Consider the following 23,503-nt stretch of genomic DNA (forward strand, 5'->3'; position numbering starts at 1 on the left):
TAAGCGTTAACTTTGTAAATAATATCAATAAAAACATACAAACATTTTAATTTAGATAATATTTTACACATATTTTATTAAATAGAAACGCTCCATCTTTATTTTTCACTACGGTACTTACTTTATTAGTAACTTTAACACCTACCCTAGCTCCAATTCTAACTCTGATAAATTTTAATATTTACTTCTACTGAGAGAATATTTAAATAGTTAACTTGTTGGATCAGTAATTGCATGTGTTTGTGTCTAATAACTAGAAGTGATTGTTTAATAATTTCAAATGTAACATACAGTTTCTTGTATTCTGACGTTACTAAATATAGACGAAATGGATAAATCTGGTTAGTGAAATTTAAAACTGGAATGTGGGTTTCGAACCAATGAGATGCGTGATTTTTAGGCTACAGGTAACCTGAAAAACTCAGTTTTTCGAATATAAAAAGTAACGTGGCTAATAACCAGCCACTTAGTAGTAAAAACATAATTCCCACTATATCTTGGACTGTGAAAGGGCTCACAACTTCCTGATCTGGTATTAAACAGAAGCTATAGTTGCTAGACATTTCATCCGTCCACTTCTGGAATAATCCTTTTTCCACTATTGATAATATCCTGCAAAAGAAAAAAAGTTTAATACAGTAGGAATATTTTTGTAGGCACCAAAATACAGATGACAAGATGTGGAGGTAAGTCAATATATTTATTTATGTAATCAGCTTTACCTTTCGTTTATTCTTCTGATTAAACTATAGTCCAAGCCTTTTCGGAAAGCTATAGCAAAGGATTTTGAATAAAGAGATTCTTTAGAAATGTAGAGATTACATTTCTTCTTCTTTGTTACCCTTAACGAGAGGGCATGCCTTATAGTGTAGATGCCTTTCAAAACAGCGTGTGTTCCTTCTTCCACTTGTTCCAGCACCGCATCTGACGTCAGGTCAGAGGATAAGATGAAACTTTGTTTTTTCTTCACTTTGGCTAGAAGTTTGTAGTTTAAAGAAGAGGCTCCACTTGCCTTTTTAAAAATAGATTGGACAGAATAATAAACCTACATTTTAGTATTTTCAGTTATAAGATAAGATCTTCAGAATAATATACATATTATTCATATAACTACCAAAACGATTGTTACATATGTAAAATGGTTAAGTACATTGTAAACTGAAAGTTTACTATACTTATAAATATTTTCAACTTTAATCAAGTAAGAGCATTGTGACTTATAGCAAAATAAAGCTAAGTAAGCAGTACAATTTTAAGATATTTGAAGCGAATCCACAAAGTCTACCGTAACCAAGAAAAAGTCTTATGCAGGACTTAAAACAATAATCGGAAGCTCACAGTGTATCTCAACGAAAATGCAGGCATAATTGTCGAATTTACATTTGTATTACCACGATTTCAATATATTCTTTATGAGCAGATTTATCTCTTTAACAATAAAAAATCTAATAACAAAAGACATACTTGTGAATAATAAAAATAACCTATTTTAAAATATTTAAAATATTGTGAATAAATAAATAATATTCAAACACTTGATTTCACCACATTGTACACCACAATTCCACTGAAAGGTTTAACCTTTGTTTTCAATTCATTAATAGAACAGTTCTGTTATCCTTTTACAGAACTGGAAGAAAGAAAATTTAGCTTTAAAAACATAAAAGATATATTAAGTTTCTGTATTTACAATAATTATATATTTTTCAATAACGAGGTTTTTAAACAAGTAATGAGAGTTCCAATGGGAGCTAACTATTCTGTTTGTAGAGGAAACTTATAACTTTACTCTTATGAAAATAGATTTATTGAAAACTGCAGAAATCCAGATATTTTTATCTCAACTTTTAAATATATAGATAATTTAACTAGTATAAATAATCCTGAAATAAATAATGTTATCAATCCATTCGTCCAGCAAAATTAGAAATTGAAAATACTTCAATACCTAATACAAAAGCACATTATTTAGATTTAGAAATTAAAATAATTGCTAAGGATATCAATGTAAATATTTTAGATAAAATAAACCATTTTGCCTTTCCAATTTATGGATTACCTTCTTTTAATAGTAATGCTCCGCACCGTTCTGTTATAAGCGTTATAACTTCACAATTATTCAGATTTGTAATTTCTAACATATTAAAATATTTTATCAGTAATATTAAAATGTGGGCCTGGCATGGCCAAGCGCGTAAGGCGTGCGACTCGTAATCTGAGTGTCGCGGGTTCGTGCCCGCGTCGCGCTAGTCATGCTCACCCTCCAAGCCGTGGGGGCGTTATAAAGTGACAGTCAATCCCACTATTCGTTGGTAAAAGAGTAGCCCAAGAGTTGGCGGTGGGTGGTGATGACTAGCTGCCTTCCCTCTAGTCTTCCACTACTAAATTAGGGACGGTTCGGTGCGGCAGGCTAACAACCTACTCACTTAAATACCTGTTGAAGAATCCGCAAGCGATTGCGGCCCTATGTTCCTTGATGGAATCTAATGGTGATAACTAACTAACTCACTAATATTAAAATACTGATACAAAAATTAATATTTAATGTATGTAATAAAGAAACTTTGAATAAAATTACTAAACTATTCTGTAGTAAATATAAGGATGTATTAAATAAATATGAAAAACAAAAATTAGAGAAAGTTTACTAAAATGTATAGTAAATATTTTTAGTTATGAATAAGGTCATTTAAAAACTTGTCACTTGTATATGCGAATATACACCTTGCTGCATATAAGGGCTTACTTAGAGCATGATAGTTATAGTAGATTTAATAAATTAGTGTTGGTTGGGTGCTATACTAATTTATTTAGATAACTGGATAGGACTCTTCATACTAGTATAATTCGTTTACCGGGCTATCAATTAGTGACTTTTTAACCCCAATGGCGGCTGGAATGCTCACTTTAACTTATTTTTCTTATTCTTATTTTTATTCAAATATTTTTTCTTCTTTACTTCGGAGAGTAGCCACCTTCCCAAAACTATCTGCAGGCAGTGAAGGATAATATAGATGTGGGACATTGTGGGCTTGAGCAACCACATTTCGCTCTCCTAATTTCTATTTCTATATTTATTGCTACCCCTTTATTTTATTTCTTCATGTGAACCTGACGAATGGAGGTTAAGACTGATAAACGGTGTATTCCCACCGCAATGTGGGTCCTACTTCTTTAGTCACCTCCTAGGTGTTTTAGAGTACATTTTATATCTTACATTGTAGCTTGTACCCTAGGATCTTTTTAAATAGTGCAGCGTTTTTTTATTATTTTTTAACTTATTATTGTTTCGGCTTTTTTAGGTTATAATAAATTAATATGATTAGTCAAAGATTAGGATTTGCTGTTTTTAACGCAGACCTGCCTTTTGATTTGTTCCACGCTAGGACAGCGGTAAGTCTTCGGATTTACAACGTTAAAATCAGGGTTCGATTCCCCTCGGTGGGCACAGAAGATAGCCTGATGTGGCTTTGCTATAAGACACACACACACTCATTTCAATTTTAGTTACTAAACTTTATCAGTATTAATTTTCTCTAATATATATGTAAACATATTTGGTAAAGAAAAAGCAGAGAAACCTGATGTTTTCAAAATAGGACTTACAATATACATATTAATTCATGACAATTGGTGTGCTGGATACAATGAAATCGTATCTAAAATGTAAAAAGGAACAGGAGAGCAACCTCTGGTATTACGTTACACATGTGAAAGTGATATCGCATGTAAAAAAGGAAAATATAGGACGAAATGATATTTTTACTCGAGTTTTTAAAAAAAGAAGGTCTAAGAATAAGTTGAGTTCAGAGAAGTTTGGTAATTTAAAAATTTGAAAAAGAAAAAAAGAAAAATCTAGACTGAGTGATTTTGAGTGTAACCACAAAGAGCGGTTAGTGGCATATTTTAATTAAGGTGAAATTATACCAGAATAATTCGTCTTGTCAATTGTATGCTAAAATAACTGAACCAGTCAGCGTGGAATTTGATGAATAGGGGGCCCATGCATTTAAACTTCATAAAATTTGTTTTGGTCTTAATTGCAAAATTTTCATAATTGAATTATGTAGATTTCGAAAATAATATTCATCTTTCATATAAGGATTTCTTTATAAATAGGAAAGGAAAAAAACCTTACTTTGATCAAATAATTACTTCGTTTACCACACTGAACAAAAATTAAGAAAACACAGACAAACTGAAGAAGAACATTGATGTCAAACAAATATGCATCTTCATTCATTCTGATTTTTTAGTGTAAAATCTACGTCTTTTACTCTCAAAATTACGTGTTGTGGCCTTTATTTAATATATTCCGTCTTGAGCACCTTATTTCGATGACCAGCAGTAATTAGCCATTATACTACACACTTTTCCTGATACTTCCTCTTCACTTCCTAGATGGCTTAATGAAACGTTTCCCTTTCTTTTCCGGCCCGGCATAGCCAGGTGGTTAAGGCACTCGACTCATAATTCAAGTGTCGCGGGGTCGAATCCCCGTCACACTAAACATTCTTACCATTTCAGCCGTGAGGGCGCTATAATGTGACAGTCAACCCCACTATTCGTTAGTGAAAAAGTAGCCCAAAAATAAAGTCAGTACATGTTAAAAATTCGACAGTATCAACAGATGTGATTAGAGTAAAACCTACTATGCTGGGCGATAAACAACAGTGTGAGATAATAGTAATTTCTACTTCGTGAGTCTTGAGTAAAATGTATTTTGGTATACTTTATAAGTTTTTATCTTTAATTGTTAAATGTTTGAAGCTCTGTAGTTATGTTAATGTTGACGTTATGGTTTCCTTATAAATTTAAAGTAGTCTTTCCAAATTCATACGCAGTAGCGTTGATGATTTGTTGCTTTTTGAGCTTCTTGAGAATATAAATCTTTCGGCCAGACTACTGAGGCCACACTGCAGTTGACGTTTTTAACTACAGTATAATTTCTGTGTTCTATATTTCTTAAAGCTAAAATTTCAGGATTGTAGATTGATCTATTGTGTCTAAATATAATTCATTTCATTTCTACATTTCTGAATGAAGCAGAAAAGCATTGTTAATCGATCTGGAGGAGAAGTCCAAGTTTTATACCATGATTAGTTTAGTAAAGATGTAAGTAAGATAAATTACACAAAGTAAAACTCTGAATTAAAGACTTGAGCTTTGAAAAATAAGTTTTCGACATCTGTCACTGTATTAAAACTGCCAATACAGTTATTAGTGAGATCACATTTAAGTCTCTTAACTGAAACGTTTTAGGTCAGGAGTATGGTAAACACTTAGTTTTCCTACTCTGTTATATCAAGTTTTTTAGAAGCCTTCGCTTCAACCAAGAAACTGTTGTCTCAGCAGCAAAATAAAATTGTCTGACTAGCTGAAATTAAAAAAAAGAAATCAGACAGTTATGCATTATTTCCACATAGAGGATGTCTCCAATGCGGATTAAATGTTTCCTTCTAACGCAGGTTCCGATGTTACTGCTGGCCGACTTTTAAGAAAATTTACAACGGGTTTTGAGCGTGGCAAAATTATTTTGAACAACATATAAACAGTATTTAAGATATGTACAATGATTGCTATAAAGCTTAAGAACTCTTAAAACTTTTAAATAAATGCTAATTCGACTGAATAATCTATTTTTGCCAATTAAAACGCTTAAAAATTGTAACGATGCTCGATCTAGTCTTCATCTGGTCTTGAATATATGTTTTACATAAAATTTTGGTTTTAATGCTATGTATTGTAGACCCTGAATACCATAGAATAATTAACCTAGTTTTGTTACATATGATTTAAGACCTAAAATCACATTTAAGATTATTTTTAACGTTATTTTTTTTCTGATGACTCTGCTGCAGTAATGTTTGTAAATGTTATCGTGGACGGTAACTTTCTGAGACCACGTGACTTGAGGGAGACGAGAAAATCATGGTGATAGTGAAGTCTCTGTGAGAATATGACAAGGTCTAGAACAGGTAGTGTTCTGGTTCTAGGGCTATCACTAGTCTTGGTGAGAAGTATGTCCGTGTTCTCGAATCGTTCTTGAGAAAATATTTAGAAAGATGCTTCGCTCGGTAATCCCGGGCACCCCTATCACAATATTAATGCATGAGCATAGGATAGTAAAGACAAGTCATGACAGCGAATGGTCTGATTGTCCCGTGAGTAACTGGGGTGATATCTTTGGGACTCCAAGGACAAAAACCTATGGTTGCAAGATGCTGTATAAACTTATCAATGACCAAGCAAAGTAACGAGATGCGCACACAAGGACGTAGATCAGTGCTTTATGCTGTCAGATGAAACAACTAGTCTCTTGTTACATTATAACGAGAGTAGAAACCAGCCATGAAGCTTCAAAGTCGGCAACTCACACTATTAACACCATGAAAACATCTACCGTGGCTGAGGACATTATTTAATGCTACAATAAAGTCTTAAATTATATGTCGCGTTATCACGATCACAACAATGATGCTCTTTATCACGTGCAGAGTATTCTAGTAGAAAATTTGGCCTTAGGATACCGCATTCAATACGACATGTACATCTTCAGAGCAATGAAGATGATATCTTGAGAAAATGTATGTATATAAACTGGTAGATGGGACCTGTGTGTATCACTCAGTGGTCACATGAAGCAGAATAATTTGCCAGCATTCAGTAATGTAATTATAAAACGACGACCAAGTATGCATTTTATTATGACTTCAGCCCTACCATTGTGCTTCTGTGGTTAAAGCTCTCGTATTCTATAAGTAATAACTCATTCTATATGAAGAGAGGCGGAATAAAAAGTACTTTAAAGAAAATGCACGTTGTATGTTTTATTCAAGTGTGAGGCTGCACAATCATTTGTCTAGGCTGTGTTCACTGCAGAAACCGAACCTCAAATCTTACCACTGAGTTTAATCTTACTTTTGTCACTGGAGTTAGGTTGGCTCACTGCAAATTGAAACATATTATTATATACATTGTATATAATATAGTATCCCATCATGATATTTTTATTTTATTGTTCATAGTTAACCTCATTTTGTTAGATATGATTTAAGAAACAAGTTTGTCTTTTCTTTCTTAAAATGTGTATTATTATCTCTAATTAGTAATAAGCAAAAATTAAAGTTTTGCTCTAAATATTCGCCTTACATTAAACCGCCTAGGAACATTCAACAACATATGCTTTGGCGAAAACCGATGTGCGTGTTCAGCTGATTTTGAATTTGTCAAGTCACTGAGTTGAACCAGTTTTAAGGAATTTCGTAAAAAACTCTGGTTATGGATAAACCAGAAAACAATATTAACATTCTGACAGAGGTGAACTGTTGTTTTTGTGAATTTTGTTTGTACTGTTTTTACTTGATCACTATTAAATGATATCATTATAAGATTATCTTTTTGTTGTTAAGCGCAAAGAAACGAAATGGACTATCTGTGCTGTTTCCATCAGAGAGATAAGATCTTGAAATTTAGTATTTCATGACTTCATACTTACTCCTTGACCAACGGAAACTATTAATATAAAAATTTTGAAAAAAAATAAGATTAACGTTAAAATTAATTATTTCTTATTATTTAATGGATATAATATTTTAAATATAGAAATTTTTGATCACGTTCTTTATTCTCCTAAGTATAAACTTTGGTAATAAAAGCACTTCAAATAGTGTGCATATATGTGAAGAGCATTACAAACCTCACATATAAAAAATTATAGTTTAAGATTTTTCATTTAATCTTGTCTTAATATCTAATATCTACCTTCAATAAATTATGGAATGAGCTTCCTTCTGTGATCAGAGGTTGAATTTCTTCAGCTCTTATTAGATCTTCTAAATTATCTATTAAAACAGGAGAGCTGCTTTTCAGTAGTAAAGCCCTCAGTTGTCCTGCAAAGGCAGTTAACAACACTAATACAGCCAGCCACCATGATGTTTGTAATATTCTTGTCCACATCGTCATCGGAGTAAATGTTAAGCCTTTAGTAAAACATAAAAAACAAAAACGAGTAGTTAGCAATTTTAATAAACTTTTTGACATATTCATCATTCTGGGTAGGTGTAAATAGTTTAAGAAGAAAGTGTAGATGGTATGGTCTAGTTGTGTTCTCCCTGATTCATCAGTTGAAATTTTCAGACTGCTAAATGCAGATAGTCACTGTGAGGCTTTTTGTAAAATTCGGAACAAAACATCATGAGAAAATATTCATTACTCTTTTAATTATTTACATTTGTTTGTAAATTGTTACAAAATACTTTTTTCATAATATAATTCGAAAAATTTCAACGAGTCACCAATACTAGAGCGGGAAGTAAGATAGATAATAAAAACTATTCATAAGAAGATAGTTGCTAAATCAATAAGAGCATGTGAGGAATAAAGTGACTGAAAGAAATATTTAATAAAGCATGCAAAGAGAAAACTGTTCCCGAAAACTAGTAAAGATCTGGGTTGGTAACAATCTGGAAAAAGAAAGTTAGTAAAAAAGATTGCAACAATTATATTGACATATGGGTAAAATGGCTACCACAGTTCAAGAGCAACGAACAGAGATGACCTATTATTAAGTTTAGTTTTAGGAAAAGTAGAGGCTACATACATGCAATATTTATACTAAGGAACTCAGTTAAAAAATTTGAACACCAAAAAAAAAAAAAACTGAACATTGTTTTTATAGATCGAGAGAAAAATTGCTCGTGTCAACAAAAATAAACTACGAAAAGTATTTGAAGATTATGCGGTGCAATCCCAACTCCTGATCAACATATGGAGACAGTAAGAGTACTGCAAGAACCAAAAACGACTTTATTAACTAGTTCCAAGTATCATCCTGGGTGAGACAAGGCTGTGTCTTATCCAATTTTGTTTAAGTCATTTACATGCACTAAATTACCAAAGAAGAAAATTCAATTCCAGAAGTCCTGAAAGATGACCAAAGTTTGATACTTTCATGTGAGGAAGAGCTAGCTACTAAACCATGCGAATAACCTCAACAGCAGTTAGTAAAGAAATACGATATGAAAATCAGAACACGAAAAACAGAAGCAATGCTGGTAAATAGAACATAACACCTGTTAATGTCAATATTAATAATGCCAGATTCTAGCAGATCAGTGTATTTAAATATCTGAGAGATATTTTCGCAGAAGACTAGAAGATAAATAAAGAAATTGTAAGAAGAATACAAAAAGTGAAACATGTGAATTACCACTTAGTATCTCTTCTAAAATACTGTAATGTTCAGATGGAAATAAAGTGTAAATTAATAAACATTAATTTGTACCAACCCTATGTTACGAATGCCAAACATGGATTCTTAATAAAATTTAAGAATAGAAAATAATCACTTGTGAGATGAGATGTTTGTGGAAATCTTCTAGTATTCCTAGAATAGATACGATAAGAAACGTAAAGTTCAGAGAAACAGTAGGAATGGTACCAATCAATTATTACATTGATAATCCAAGAATTACGTGATTCTGGCATATAGTTAGAATGCAGCCCGAACAACCGACATAATATGAAAACAATAGGAACCAAAGTAGGAGGACAATCCAGGGGAGATTAATAATGGTTTAACTGAAATTCTGAATAAATTCAACCTTACATTGAACCTGCTTTGGAACGGTTATTGTATCTTCCCACAATGCTTTACGACAGATGCTGAAGGAAAAAGTAAAGTCATTAGAAAGTGTTTACTGCTTTACTTGTCATTTTCCAACAATAGAGTAATCCTTACAATTTAGAAAAGTCTGAGATCAATGTTTATACAATGTTGCGTTTCGGTTACTGGAAAACGGTTTTATTTACACTCTCTTGATAACATTAGTAGCAGAAAATTACTCAAACTCTATATTTGTTCTATTAGCGATAACTTAAACGCTTGATTTCAAACCATTTTATACTATACTATTTGATTCCGTAACAGAAATGAACATAATACAAAGAATATTTGTTAAATAGTTTTAGTTAAAGACATAATACAAAGAATATTTGTTAAATAGTTTTAGTTAAAGACCAATGGTAATTTAGGAATTATACTTTTTAAAATTACTGATTCAAGAATAGTAATTTAACTTAAAACTTATAATTTGACAACATAATCAGATTTAAAGACTTCAGGCAATATCCGGAAATATATTCATAACGATATGGCAAATAATAAACCAGATATAAGTGATTATACAATATTACATTTTTTTCTCTGTCTATTTAAAATAAATATGCTACTGGGAGAGTTGTTTTTCTATAAACATGGCAATGATATAATTACTCATTCTTAGACACCCCATTCAAATAAATGCCTTTTTCATTACAATTTACTAATAAAAATTCTCTCTATATATAAATAATCAAGCAGTGATACAAATGCAAATGCTGCTAATAAAATACATGTTGCACTTCATATTGATGAGAATTAATACTACTTTAATCATTTTCTTTACTATATGCAGTTCTTTTGGCGCTTATTACTGCCATGATTTTGAATATGATTGTTCTTATTTGTAACGTTTAACTAGAATTGGACTTACCTTGTAGAAAAAGTATTCTTGAGTAAGTCCATATGGAGTTTTCAATGCGACCATGAAAAGAATTCGATTGAAGTGGTTTCGTGACAGTACGTAGAATAATGTCAATCGATGTTACCACAAGTAGAGCAAAACAAAGCCATCCATACCTGAAAATTATTTAAGTTGTAAGAAACTATGACGACAAAAACAATTTAATTGCAATTTATAACTATATTTGAATAATATCATTTCATATATATACATGTTGATATTCCAATATAATTAAGAGAAAACTCTATGCAGTATGATTTTTTATTTACCTATGGCTGAAATATTTTTAAGCAAACACAACGAAATTATTCTATAAACGTTTTAGGAAATTTGCTTTCTATGTACATAGATACACACACATCAATTTGACATCACTTTCTACAATCTACAATAACGTATATTTTATGTGCTAAGTTCATCATTTTGTCTTCATAAAACATACACGTATATATGTATATCTAAAGTCATTTATTGTGTAAAGTTATATCAAAATAAAAGGAAATAAATGTGTGTTAAGCTTACAATCAAGTGAACAGGTAAGATGTGAGAAGGGTATAAAAATAAATTATAACAAAAGTAACATTACAACTGATACTTGAAACCCTCGGTATTTGGTGAAACTGCATAATTATAGGAATGAGCAAAATAAAACAACTGTACTTTTACAAATACATCATTTATTACGACCATTGTTTCACCAGTGAAGGCTTCATTAGGTACAAACAGAAATCTTTTGTAGTAGAGTCTATATATATATTTAAACAAAGAACCAGAAGTAACCTTTACATTCAACTCGAGACAACTGGAGTAACAAATCGCGAAGAACATTGTCATTGGCTTGGACTTGAGGTCATATTCTACTCCAGTTGATGGATGTCTTCTTTATCCACAGATCATGCTTCTACATTCATCTTAGGAACAAAATTTCTCTCCACTGCTCAAGACCAGCTAGACATCTTGAGGACATCTTAGCTCAGTCAAATTCATTGCTTCCTCAGCTCACCATTCATACTCTGATTATTTACTTTTGAATATTTATATTACTGTGAGGAATTTATAAATGGCTCTTTAAGGAGGTGTAATACAACTTCAGTCAGGGTAGAATGACTTATTGTCATCTACAACATACTACTTTGCAGTTTCTCCTAGCCACTTTATATACATATATTATTCAGTTGGTATTTTATAGTGCCTCCTGGAAAAACCTCCGCTATTCTCATGTTTCTCAAGCCAAAGAAGTATTTGTCCAGGACGAATATTATCATGCTATAAGTCTCATAATTATCTTATTAGCCTCACTAGTATATTCAGCAAAACTTATTAACGCGTCGTGATACATCTACTTCATGTTTTTTTTTTTTTAAGATGGTGATATCACAACAAATTTTCATGCAAAATATACCACCAGATCAAACTTCCACCACTCAAACTTCCCAATATTCTCAACAGTTATTTTAATTCTTCAAATTCCTTAGGTATGTTTAGTTGTGACTTTGAACGTAATTTTGATTCTGCCTTTCACTTACCTTTACGTAAACGCACTTGTGCAATTCTTTTTACATTAATTGCAGTACCACTGTTTTCATCGAAAGTGCTCTTTTTGTTTCTTTTTCTGTATTCTAAAGTATCTCGAGGATAATCATTGTTTTTCTCCTTTATATATATGTACATATACAGTGATATTTATTACTTTATGTAAAAGAAAAAACACATTAAATACAACTTTTATAACAATTAATGAAGTTAATAGTTGATAGTTGACACAGGGATAAGCAGTAGGATTAAATCTGTAACAAACTTGTCTTCATTGAGATGAAGTCTGTTCATGAAATCTCACTCTCGAAACGTTCTTTCACGCAAATGATTTGCTAATAATGGGGACAATTTTGATATTTATTTTAACAACGACAAAGGCATCTTCCCTTTCTTGTATGTCAATATTAAATACAGTTTATGGAATTTTGTGTTTTATCCAAATGTTGACGTTCTCGACTTCATTACTTTTGTTTCATAATCATTCCATGAGTCCTCGCTCACGGATTTGAGGTGTCATAACAAACAAACATAAGTAGTTTCGATACCTGTGGTGTGCAGAGCACAGATAATCCACTGGATAGCTTTGGGTTTAACTACAAATAGTTATTTGTTTCTAGAATTTTGAAAATTGTACATAAACTGAAATGTATAGCTACATATTTATAAAAAGTAAATTTGTTATTCTTTGATCTAGGGTGTAGTTGCTACAGTAGCTCAAAATTAATAATAATCATTCCTGGATAGCCGTTAAACTCACGTGCGCATAAAGTTGAAATTGCTGTTCCAACTGCTTTATACTGAAGTTCCGTTCTTTTACGTTAGATAACAATACGACAAATGATATGCCATTTTCACTGATGAGGAAGGTTTGTGGAATTTTTACAAGTACACACACACACACACACACGCACACACACACACACACACATATATATATATAACTTGACCACTTTGTAAATGCTACATTAGCGTTGCTATGGTACTGTTAAGTACAAGTTAGCCACATAAACATTTCAGTTTTAATTGCTATATTACATTCTTACTTTATTCTATGGTTCAATCAGACTTACCTGCCAGTCTAGAGCAAAAAGGTATTTAAAAAATGAAGATCTTGCTTTATATTTTCGTGTTAATATGACGTATCTATCAACAGTCAAGGGGTAGCTAAAATCCACTACCTGCATTCGGTTGTAGGTAGTAGAAAATGGGCCAAGAGCAATGTCCACTTCCTATAGATCAAAACAGTACATAAACATTTGATAGTAACTACTTTTCTTTGAAGTGGCCTTGGAATTAGGAGTTGATGGTTAGTCTTTTTTTTTTTTTTACAAGCAATGAATTACATTTTAATTTAAAGAAACTTCGAAACGTCCATTTTAAAAATGTTTTTCTGAAACTACCGTGTTTTTTATATTTATTATAAAAAATTGTTTATCGTTATATGAATCAACTGCAAATTGCATATATTTTTGCAGAATGTTGTCGTTTAACAGAAACGATTTTATATTATATACTGGTTAGAAGTGAATTGTCTGGATTACAGACTATAATAATAAAAGAGCCAATCTCTACGTGTGCGTGAGAGACGCCAAGAAGAAAATTCCTGAAACTTTTTAACATATTTTAAGGAGATTATAAGAATATTGGAGAATGAAAATAATTCAAATAAAACCACAGGAAAAAGCAAATCTGAAGAGATAAAATTAAAACTATTTGCTTTAAAAAGGAGTTGAATTGAATTAATCTCGGAAGATGACAACAGACAAATCAACTGGGATATCTAAACAAGTAATTAAGATAACGGAGATATTTTACTGGTATATTGTGACTTTAATGAGTCATGAGGAACTTTAAAAACTCGCTGCTGAGCGTAAGTACTTTACTACGCTAGTATTGATGTAAATGTCAAACAAGATACTCCAAAATATTAATATCCCCCAAAGATATTTGTTGAGGAGCACGTTTATCATTCCGACCATTTATTTGCTTTGAAACCTACCTGACGTTGAAGCATTCCAATCATCCCATTCCAGCTTCCATTTTTATAGGAACTTCCCCACTTATGGTCTTCGGGTATTTTAATACTGTACCTTAAATATCAATACATTGGAACATTAAAAGGAAACTAAAGCATGGAAACAAATTCTTTAATATATTTCATATACTTGCATATCGTTCTTATGTAGATTAAGTCTGTGCCCAGTGATTTGTGATTGATATTAAACGCTAGCTGAGATATGAAGAATATTAATTACTAAAAGCGAAATTAAACAGATCATTTTAAAATAAGGTACTTGAATTAACCTTAACAAATTAACTTATAGTCTTGATGCTATTGAAACTTCGTAAAACTAGTCTAAAGTTAATTTGCAACTAAAAACTATAAATTCAACAGTGAACTACAAATGTAATACTACGAAGAGCTATTTATATTTTTATCGTAGACTCTAACTGCTCTGAAATTAAGTGTTTTTTTTTTGCATATCTTTCAGTCTAACTGCTGTCCCTAATTTCAGACCATAATCAGCCAAGTTGGGTTCTACGTACAAATTATAAGGTTAGTTTTTGTTAGTTCCTAACATCTATCGATTGTGCATAATAAACAAAATTCAATAAAAAGAAGTAAATAAGAAGACATCAAAAACATTAATGCGTAACGCCAACAACAACAAATTACAGATAACTATTAGATGGGAAATTTACTTAAAAGATACCGTTTAGTTTAAAATTATATATTTTTATGTATGAATGTATTCATTTCATATAAAATAAATATTTATAACCGTATGCATTTATCTGCCTTATTTCAAAACTTGAAAAGTTTCCTGAACAGAAATATTTCTTTTTAACGCAACGAGTAAGCATAAAAACCTATAATTCGATACAATAGCTCTGACTATAAGGAGGAAACATTTGTATCATAATTTACGAAACAATTGTTACGAATGATATATATATATATATATATAAAGCGGAAAAATATATATAAGATATATGAACCGACTGATGAAGTTTCTTGCATTCACTAGGATTATAGTTGTCCAGTTGTTTACCAAATAAGCAAGTTAAAAAAAGAATATATATTAAAAAAAACCAAATGTTGATACAAACCAAAAGTGTAATGAAACAGACAGCATATTTAAGAGGTTAGCCATTGGTCCACACAGCTCGACGTTTTCATCTTTTTCATGAACATGAACGAACGGCAGTAGCTGCAAAAGCAATATATTTTCTCCAGTAATGTTTTTGAATATGCAGAAACATATTACTATAATTTTCAAGGTTTATGTATGATGCAAAGAAGTGGATACTTGAAATTGGTATCTAGCGTCTTTTACACTAAATTGTAGAGACAAAACTGTAAATTATATGTTAATGTATACACAATTTTTATTGATTATTTCAGCTTATCGATTCTGTAAAAACGAAAGCGATTACATATTTTGTATTTGAATGTGTTAGAAGGTGGTCATTTAACAGTTTAAAGAATAGCATTAAAAACTCAATGCAAAACATTTAAACTTTTGCCTCACTGAATGGCCTATACAACTTGTAAAAGCTCCCTGAAAATCATGAAAAGCGATTTTGAAGTTTTTAGATAACTGTTGGTTATATGTTAATATTGAAGTGGAATAATGATGGTATGTATGCAACAAATATGAGGTATAGACACAGGCGCTATGAGATATTCTATAATGTGGCGTATACCTGCATTTTTGTTAGGATGTTTGTTCGTACCAAAATTTCCAATGTCAGAACCTCTACAAAATTTTTCAACTTTCTGGGGTATGCCTCATAGGGATTCTAAAAACTATCACTTTATTAATATTCTCATTTTACGAGTCTGAAAACCATTTTAATTCTCCCTCTTGCTACTGCTTTAGTACAAAAAATATAACAAAATAACACAGTCGCAGATCGTCCCATAATCCATGTGAAGAGAACTAACTGCTGCGCTTGTTGGGTTTACTACTTTTTTTTTTTTTTTATAAAGATGACTCTCAAAAGTATTTACACCAGCATAAAGATATTATAAACTATACATTCGTTTTTCTTTGAATATCTGAGACACATTTAATAATGACAAACTGCTCATGTAAATTAATTTAGCATTTAACTCTTCTCATAACTAACTATATCATACTAAAAGTTATTTCAATTTCTTTTTACACATCAGTCTTAAAGCCTCTGTTCCTCCATCTATCATATAGTTTTGTTTAGTTATAGTAATTATCTGAGAACATCTTTAGTGTCAATTTTTCTTTGAAAAGTATGTGGTAAAACAAGTATTCGAATTTGTGTGTCTATAATACCTCTGTGACTAGCTTAAACACTTATACCAACTACCAACTTCACAAATGTACTAAATTAAAAATAACTTTTAAAAGTGAGGTATATAAACACCTTTCGTTGATATTTACTCTACTGTAGTTTCAGGAAATTGCATATATTATATAGAAACGGTCTATAATTTCAAGTTGTTGAATATGTAATTCTGGACTATGATGTAAGGAGCTTTTACTGAGAGATAAATAATTTTGTTTATAAGCAGCACTTGCTACTGCCATTGATGAACTTCATATAACAAGTTTAAAAGCTTCACCGAATTACAAAGCTTCTGCTTTTTAGTGTTAGAAGAAGTAGTCTAATCTGGCTTTTCCATGTAAAGTTAAATTATGTTAAGCAGAAGTAGGGGATTAATGTGAAATATTATTTTAGAACTGTTAAGCTTGATACTATTGGGTGCATAGGAAAGAATGGTAATGCAATGGCAAGTCATCGCAGCTGCGATCCGTAGTATCGTGAGCCACAACTTTAGCACTATTTATTTGGTTTAAGATTACTTTTCGATCATTTGATAGTGCAGAGTCGCCATAGCTAACTTGCGACTAGAGGATTATTTAAAAGCCGTTTCTGAGGACGGATATTCATGTATTAATCAGGTAGGGAAGTATAACATTAGTACAGCAGAATCTGTAGGAAAGCAATAGATTCCAAACCAATTATATGTGGTTTGTTTGTTTTCGAATTTCGCACAAAGCTACTCGAGGGCTATCTGTGCTAGCCGTCCCTAATTTAGCAGTGTAAGACTAGAGGGAAGGCAGCTAGTCATCACCACCCACCGCCAACTCTTGGGCTACTCTTTTACCAACGAATAATGGGATTGACCGTCACATTATAATACTCCCACGGTTGAGAGGGCGGGAATGTTTGGTGGGACCGGGATTCAAACCCGCGACCCTCAGATTACGAGTCGACCCACAAATACATTGCTATGAAAATAGATAAACAAGAGAATAAGCAGGCATTTGAAAGAAACAAAGGCTCTTATGTCTTAACTTTACAAATTCCTAACCACAAATCAAAATCAATTTATTTTCATGAAAAGATGGTTGAATAAATATGTGTTTTCATCGTTACCCATGAAATTACCCCAATTCAATTCCAATAAAATTTGCTTGATCAGTTTGAAAGTTGTTTTGAAATACACATTAACACAGAATGGTAGAAGGAGGTTAGTGAACGCTTATCAAGACATGTGACCTGATACTGACTTCTCCATCCGCCGTAAAGGCTTGCTACAATGGAAATTTCGGTAACTGGATTACCTACGGCTTACCAATGACTATGAAACTAAGCAGGATCAAGAAGAGAAGAAGTAGTTATGAGAATTCCAGAACATTCTTTTTCTAAAGTATGATTAAGTCTCAGTAATTATACTGATTCAATTTTAAAAAGTAAGTATAGAAACGGTATTTAGCTGATACTCCTGTAAGAAGATCTTTAATCAAATATACATGTAAAGGCGTTGCATTACTTTCTTTTTACCACAGATGTCAAACCAGAATGTAGAGATTTACTATATTTGAACATTAAAGTCAATTGATTTGATTTTTTTTTTTTAAATACGCACAAGCCTAGTATATACAACAAGTAATTTTTAAGGTAAAGTACAAATACTAAAACCCATCACATTTGGGAGTAAGATGGAGTATCTTAATTTTTATGCATTTCCTGATATAAAGAGTTTCTCATACATTTCAAATACTTTTTCCAAACTGTAAAGTACGTTATATATATGGAATTCGAACTGTTTAATATTGATAAAGGTAGGTGAAAATATAATGGCCCAAGTGTATTTAAAAAGTAATGTATTTTAGTTTCGTATTTAATTTATTTATCTGCAACTTTATTCCAGTCATTTTAAATCTAATTTATTGTCTTTAAGAACATTTTATACATTGAAATTTAGTATCTCTTTCTTTGTTCTTGCAGCTTTGAAACGAGATTTTCATGATTTGTATAGAAAGTTTATTACATCTCACTTATGTCAGTGGCAATTCTGTGCTTTTGTAGAATATTGCCTTTACGAAAAATAATATATACCCCTTTATACTCATGACTACTGGCGTATGAGTATACTACTTTATGATTTTACACTCTGCCCGTATATGACCTGACAAGACTTTATGCTTGACAGAGCTTGAGAGTTAGAAAATTTTATATTAGATTGGTTATGGCCAATTTATCATTAATACAGCACATTATTGCAAAAAATACAGAATAAAGGCAAAAAATGTTTCATAATCTGCTAATAGTCCGTACTTATTTTAAACATAACGTAACACCTTGTTTGCTACCACAAGCTTATCACTTTATGATTGTGCTATATTCATCTGGATATCTTGTGTTACTTTCCATTATTCAGTCATTTATTTCTCATTTGATCTTTTCATTTTCCATATAAAACGATGCAGATTAACAATCAGGTCAGGTAATGATTGCGATTATTCCGTCGGCTTATTTCTCTCTGAGGTCTAGTTCATAGTTTTTCTCACATGCTTGGGACCACTGTCTTGCTGGAAGATGAAGTTCTGCAAAACAAATTTCGTTTCTAATGAGATAACGTAATAGATAAAAATCTGCTCGTAACTTTCAGTCAGGGAGGCATCCAATACTTCTCTGTTCCAATTGCACATTTACTGTGATATCGTTATCCTCTCTGCCTTAAAGAAAAATTATTGTTCATAATTGCCAAACAATTTGAATTTGGATTTATTTCTAAAGAACACACTCTTTCAGCCTTCCTTATCCCCTTATTTGAAGTCTGATGTTCATTTCAGCCTTTTGGCAGTCTCTTCTAAACAGTGGCTTTGAGCAGCTACACATCTTTTAAAATCACTTTGTACTAATTTGCATCTTACTTTTATTACAATTAGGTCACTGTCAAAATCTATACTGAATTGTCGTTCACAATGTAAAGAGCATACTTAAAATAATTCTTGAAGAGTTTGGGCAGTATTGTAAACAAGATGTTTCTGCTCCACTTAGACGGCGACAAATAAAAAAATAACTCAAAATGTTATAAAACACCATAATATAGGTTAATAACCAAAAACTTGAAATCATTCTTAAACATCAAACATAACAATCGCCAGAAATTGTTTTCCGTTGCTCTGCCTTCTAGGTATCAGATTTTGCATTCCTGTTTAAGGTTATGCGTTTCTGTCCCATCTTGAAGAACAATATTTCGAAAACATAATATGTCGTCTTAATACACAATACCAAACGCAAAAAAATCCAAACACAAGAAAAATATTGAAAAAGTGCTCATATTTTAGAACTTGAAGTTGAGAAAACATTATCAACTGAGTAATTATAAATATTTTCTTCTCTGTCTTCTGTACTCAAGTATAAGCAGTCTTCATCCTTAGTATTATCGTTTCAAAGTGTTAGTATAGAAGTTAAACTTTATTTTGCTTTTAAAGATTTTTCAATTCTAAATCATTAGGTTTTGGAATACTTCAAAAGTATATAATGTTTTGATTAATGTAAATTCAATACAATCATTCTTCAATTGAAACTTTGTCTTCGCATAAAGTATGTTTATTTAGAAATACAAAAGTTATTGACTTACGAATATACCAAACTGTCGTAAACATAGAAGCAGTCAATCATCCAAAAGATGACGTTATGTGTACTTACAACTCTAGCTTGAAATACAAAATTTAATGATGTTAGCTTTCTGATTACTTTCCCAATGATTCATCCCCTTGTGTATGAACGGCTGGTATGGATAGAGAAAGTTCTATGTGGAGGAGCGAACAATGTTTCGATCTTCTTCGGTCATCGTCAGGTTCACGAATAAACAAGGGTTAGATCTTTTATTTCATTCATTACCTTAATACTTTTTCAGTTAACTCTTTATTAAATCGATCAAGTAAAATATGTAAAATTCGAATTTGGCATTGTAATGTTATGAAACACATCCTCTAACGCTTTTAATTCTCTTCTCATTTCTTGAACTTCGTACGGAGAAATAGATCATAAAATACAACAATGACGCGTTTGATCCATCTAGGATATCCTATCCACTAAATGAAACCCTAAAGCCAGCTCTCACCATTCCAATATTTATTCACACCCCAGTGGCACAGAGGTATGTCTGCAGACTCACACCGCTAGAAACCGGGTTTCGATACCTATGATGGGCAGAGCACAGATAACTCATTCTATAGCTTTGTGTCTAATTTCAAGCAATCAATTAATCAAATATTTATCCAGCTTTTCCTTAATTTCTACTAAATCAACTGCATCTGAAGGCAACTCATTCAAGTGGCTGATCACCCTGTTAGAAAAGTAAATCTTAGCTGAAGATGATTTCTTAGCTGCAAAACTTTATATCCTCTGACATTACCATTCATGCTATTAGGTATGCCAAAAAGTTATAAAAATGGTGCATCAACACTCTCAATTTTTAGTTTTTAACACCTCAATCAGATATCCTCTAACTGTACTTTTTAAAATAAAAAAACGTAATAAAACATTATATGAAACTGAAGCTATTTAAATAATAGAAACTGCCTACAAAGAGTGTTTGAAAGCTTATTCAATAAATAATGTTAATAATCATATTAATGCTCAATTTCTGCTTAATGTAGAAAATACTGTTAAAATTCTCAATATTTAGTCGTGAATGCTAACATCAGTTGTAGACCAGTCACTTAAAGTGGGTGTTGGATAATTATCCTTTTTTATACATTTGTTAAAATTAACATCTGCATTAACTGGTACTGCTAAGAACATTAGAGTATCAATATAAAAACAGAGACATAAAAGCATTAGATAAAGAAATACGTTATTTCTAAGGTTATTTTTTCTTTTTAGTATTTCAAAATTAAAATGGCTGAAGTTAGGAAATAATGTTTAATGTCCTAACCTGAAATGCGTTACGAAAAGAAAAAATAACTATTTTAAAGAATAGTTAAATTACTATTTCTGTAAAATGCAGATAGACCTTCACTAACCGTTGTTCCTTTCAATTAAACTCATTGGGGAGTGGGGGGAGCAATACAGGAAACTCATCACCAACCGTTGTTTCCTTCTTTTAAAAATTATAAAAGTTAGGTGAACTTAATATAGAATATCTTCTATTAATTGATATAGTTCTAATGCAAGATAAATATAACAGAGGATAAACTTTTAACTTAGACATACAAGACAATGTTGAAGTACCTTTTAATTAAACACTTGAACAAGGTTTTATATTGTTTATTTGTTTGTGAATTTCGCGCAAAATACACGAGAGCTATCTGCGCCAGCCGTCTCTAAATCACCATTGTCAGACTAGAGGCAGCTAGTCGTCACCACTCTCCGCCAGCTCTTGAACTGCTCTTTTACCAACGAATAATGGTATTGATCCACGGCTGAAATAGGAAAGCATATTTGGTGTTGCGGGGATTTGAACCCGTAACTCTCAGGCTACGAGATGTTTAGTTCTTACTTTGAGTGTGCAGATAAATAGTTATTAAATATAGGAAAGACTTTTCAGTTGATAATAATCGTAATATTTAAAATATGTGAGTTTGACCTACCTCATCAGCAGCAATTTTTAGTGAAGAGTTGATACTATACGACAATGTTGCTGGCGCACAGACACACTTGTTGAAGTACTCTTTCATTCTGAAACAAACGAACTAACCATTACCATTTGTTGAAGTGATGAAATCTACAGGCTTATATTCTTAATATATACGAAACGACAAATGACACCTGCGTTTTCTTGGTATAGAAGATATAATCAATAAGTACATTATTTCTTGAAAGCTCTTTACTTTATCTATACAGAAATGGAAATCGATATCAAAGATATATTGTGATGTGAAATTTTATTTCAAATACTTTATTTTCTAATTTAATTATCAATGTCTTCTCTTAATTTATAAATTGAGAAAAAAGTGAACAAACAAATCATATTTTGGACAAAGAGACGTATGATTTCTCTTACTTTTTCAATGCATGACTTAAATGAGCTCCTAAAATATTATTCTGGTGGGTCAGAGGTAAATTGAACGCCATATAATGCCATAGTTGATAGATATAACTAATCTAGAGATATAGTTTCAGTGTTGGAAAAGTATTTTTATATTTTTGCTTAGGTTAACAAAAAATAAACATGCCTAATGACTGTATTATGAAACGGCTTTTGTATGCTAAACAGGTAACCTTTAATTATCAAAAGATATTTTACAGGAAAAGATATATCCAATATTTTAAAAGACTGCTAACACACTTTTAACCATATTTAACTGTACTTACAGAACTATGTTTCCGACGTTAAATCATACAATATGGCATCTTTTTTATTTGAACAATGCTGAAGTTCATTACATTTTATAAGAACCATATTTTCTAGTTCCACGCTCTCATTAGAAATACTTCCTTCACCGTTAATCATGCTCAGTTTTGTGGCCATGATTAACCATTTTCAAATACTAGCAATCTCTATTGTAACAAATTTGTCGAGAGACGACAAGATCAGTTTTAGAACAAACATCATTTATGTAAGCTTCCTGTTCAACGTTTAAGTAGGCCAAAGGCACAAAATCCATTAAACTTTCATATATTGGAACATTACAAGAATGTTGCTGAATGAGATCGCTGTGTTTATAATTTATCAAGTCACTTTTCTCTGCAAGTTTGTGAACCTTTAATTGCGAATCCTTGCTTATTAACTTGTTAATGCAATGGTTTTGTTTTGCAGTTAGAGGGTTCTCTTTCTTATGCGTCATTTTCATTTAGTGAAAGATGTGTTGCTTGGGACGTAGTTATGATGTCCGTTACTAACTTAAAAGTTTTGATATATGAGTTTTATATTTCCATGGAGAATATTCGGGTCTCCTTTCTGAGAAGTATTGTGTCATTTTACTTCATCGTAGGAATGTTGCTCACAGGAAGGGCTTTTAGTTAAAATTATACAGCCTCTCAACATTCTGGCGACATTTCAATCTCGAATGGTCAGTATTTTGTTCAATTAAATATGTCGATAGGATATGAGCGTTCCACATGAAAGTCATCTCCTTGTAAGTAAAATAATATACCTATTAGCTTATGGTTTTGTA

At 31.6% G+C, this 23,503-nt stretch overlaps 1 protein-coding gene across 1 annotated transcript; it reads right to left on the reverse strand.

Annotated features, from left to right (window-relative positions):
- Nucleotides 1-401: 401 nt before the first annotated feature.
- Nucleotides 402-22,857, reverse strand: LOC143251658 (putative glutamate receptor). Its single transcript, XM_076502918.1, has 9 exons — nt 22,730-22,857; nt 21,977-22,064; nt 15,213-15,313; nt 14,101-14,191; nt 13,172-13,330; nt 12,092-12,218; nt 7,765-7,892; nt 723-1,012; nt 402-612 (listed from the first exon to the last, which is right to left on the reverse strand). Exons 1-9 carry the CDS (start codon nt 22,855-22,857, stop codon nt 402-404), a joined length of 1,323 nt encoding a protein of 440 aa, XP_076359033.1.
- Nucleotides 22,858-23,503: the final 646 nt, after the last annotated feature.

Source organism: Tachypleus tridentatus, chromosome 6 (assembly GCF_004210375.1).
Source record: "Tachypleus tridentatus isolate NWPU-2018 chromosome 6, ASM421037v1, whole genome shotgun sequence".
NCBI lineage: Eukaryota > Metazoa > Arthropoda > Merostomata > Xiphosura > Limulidae > Tachypleus > Tachypleus tridentatus.

What these genes read in the sequence shown, in the direction of transcription:
- LOC143251658 (XM_076502918.1), bottom strand. Translation starts at nt 22,857, where the DNA reads ATGGCCACAAAACTGAGCATGATTAACGGTGAAGGAAGTATTTCTAAT. An exon ending in TCTGTTTCATTACACTTTTG is followed by an intron (nt 14,192 to 15,212) that starts GTTTGTATCAAC and finishes TTGATATTTAAG; the next exon opens with GTACAGTATTAAAATACCCG. An exon ending in TTGGAATGCTTCAACGTCAG is followed by an intron (nt 13,331 to 14,100) that starts GTAGGTTTCAAA and finishes TTTGATCTATAG; the next exon opens with GAAGTGGACATTGCTCTTGG.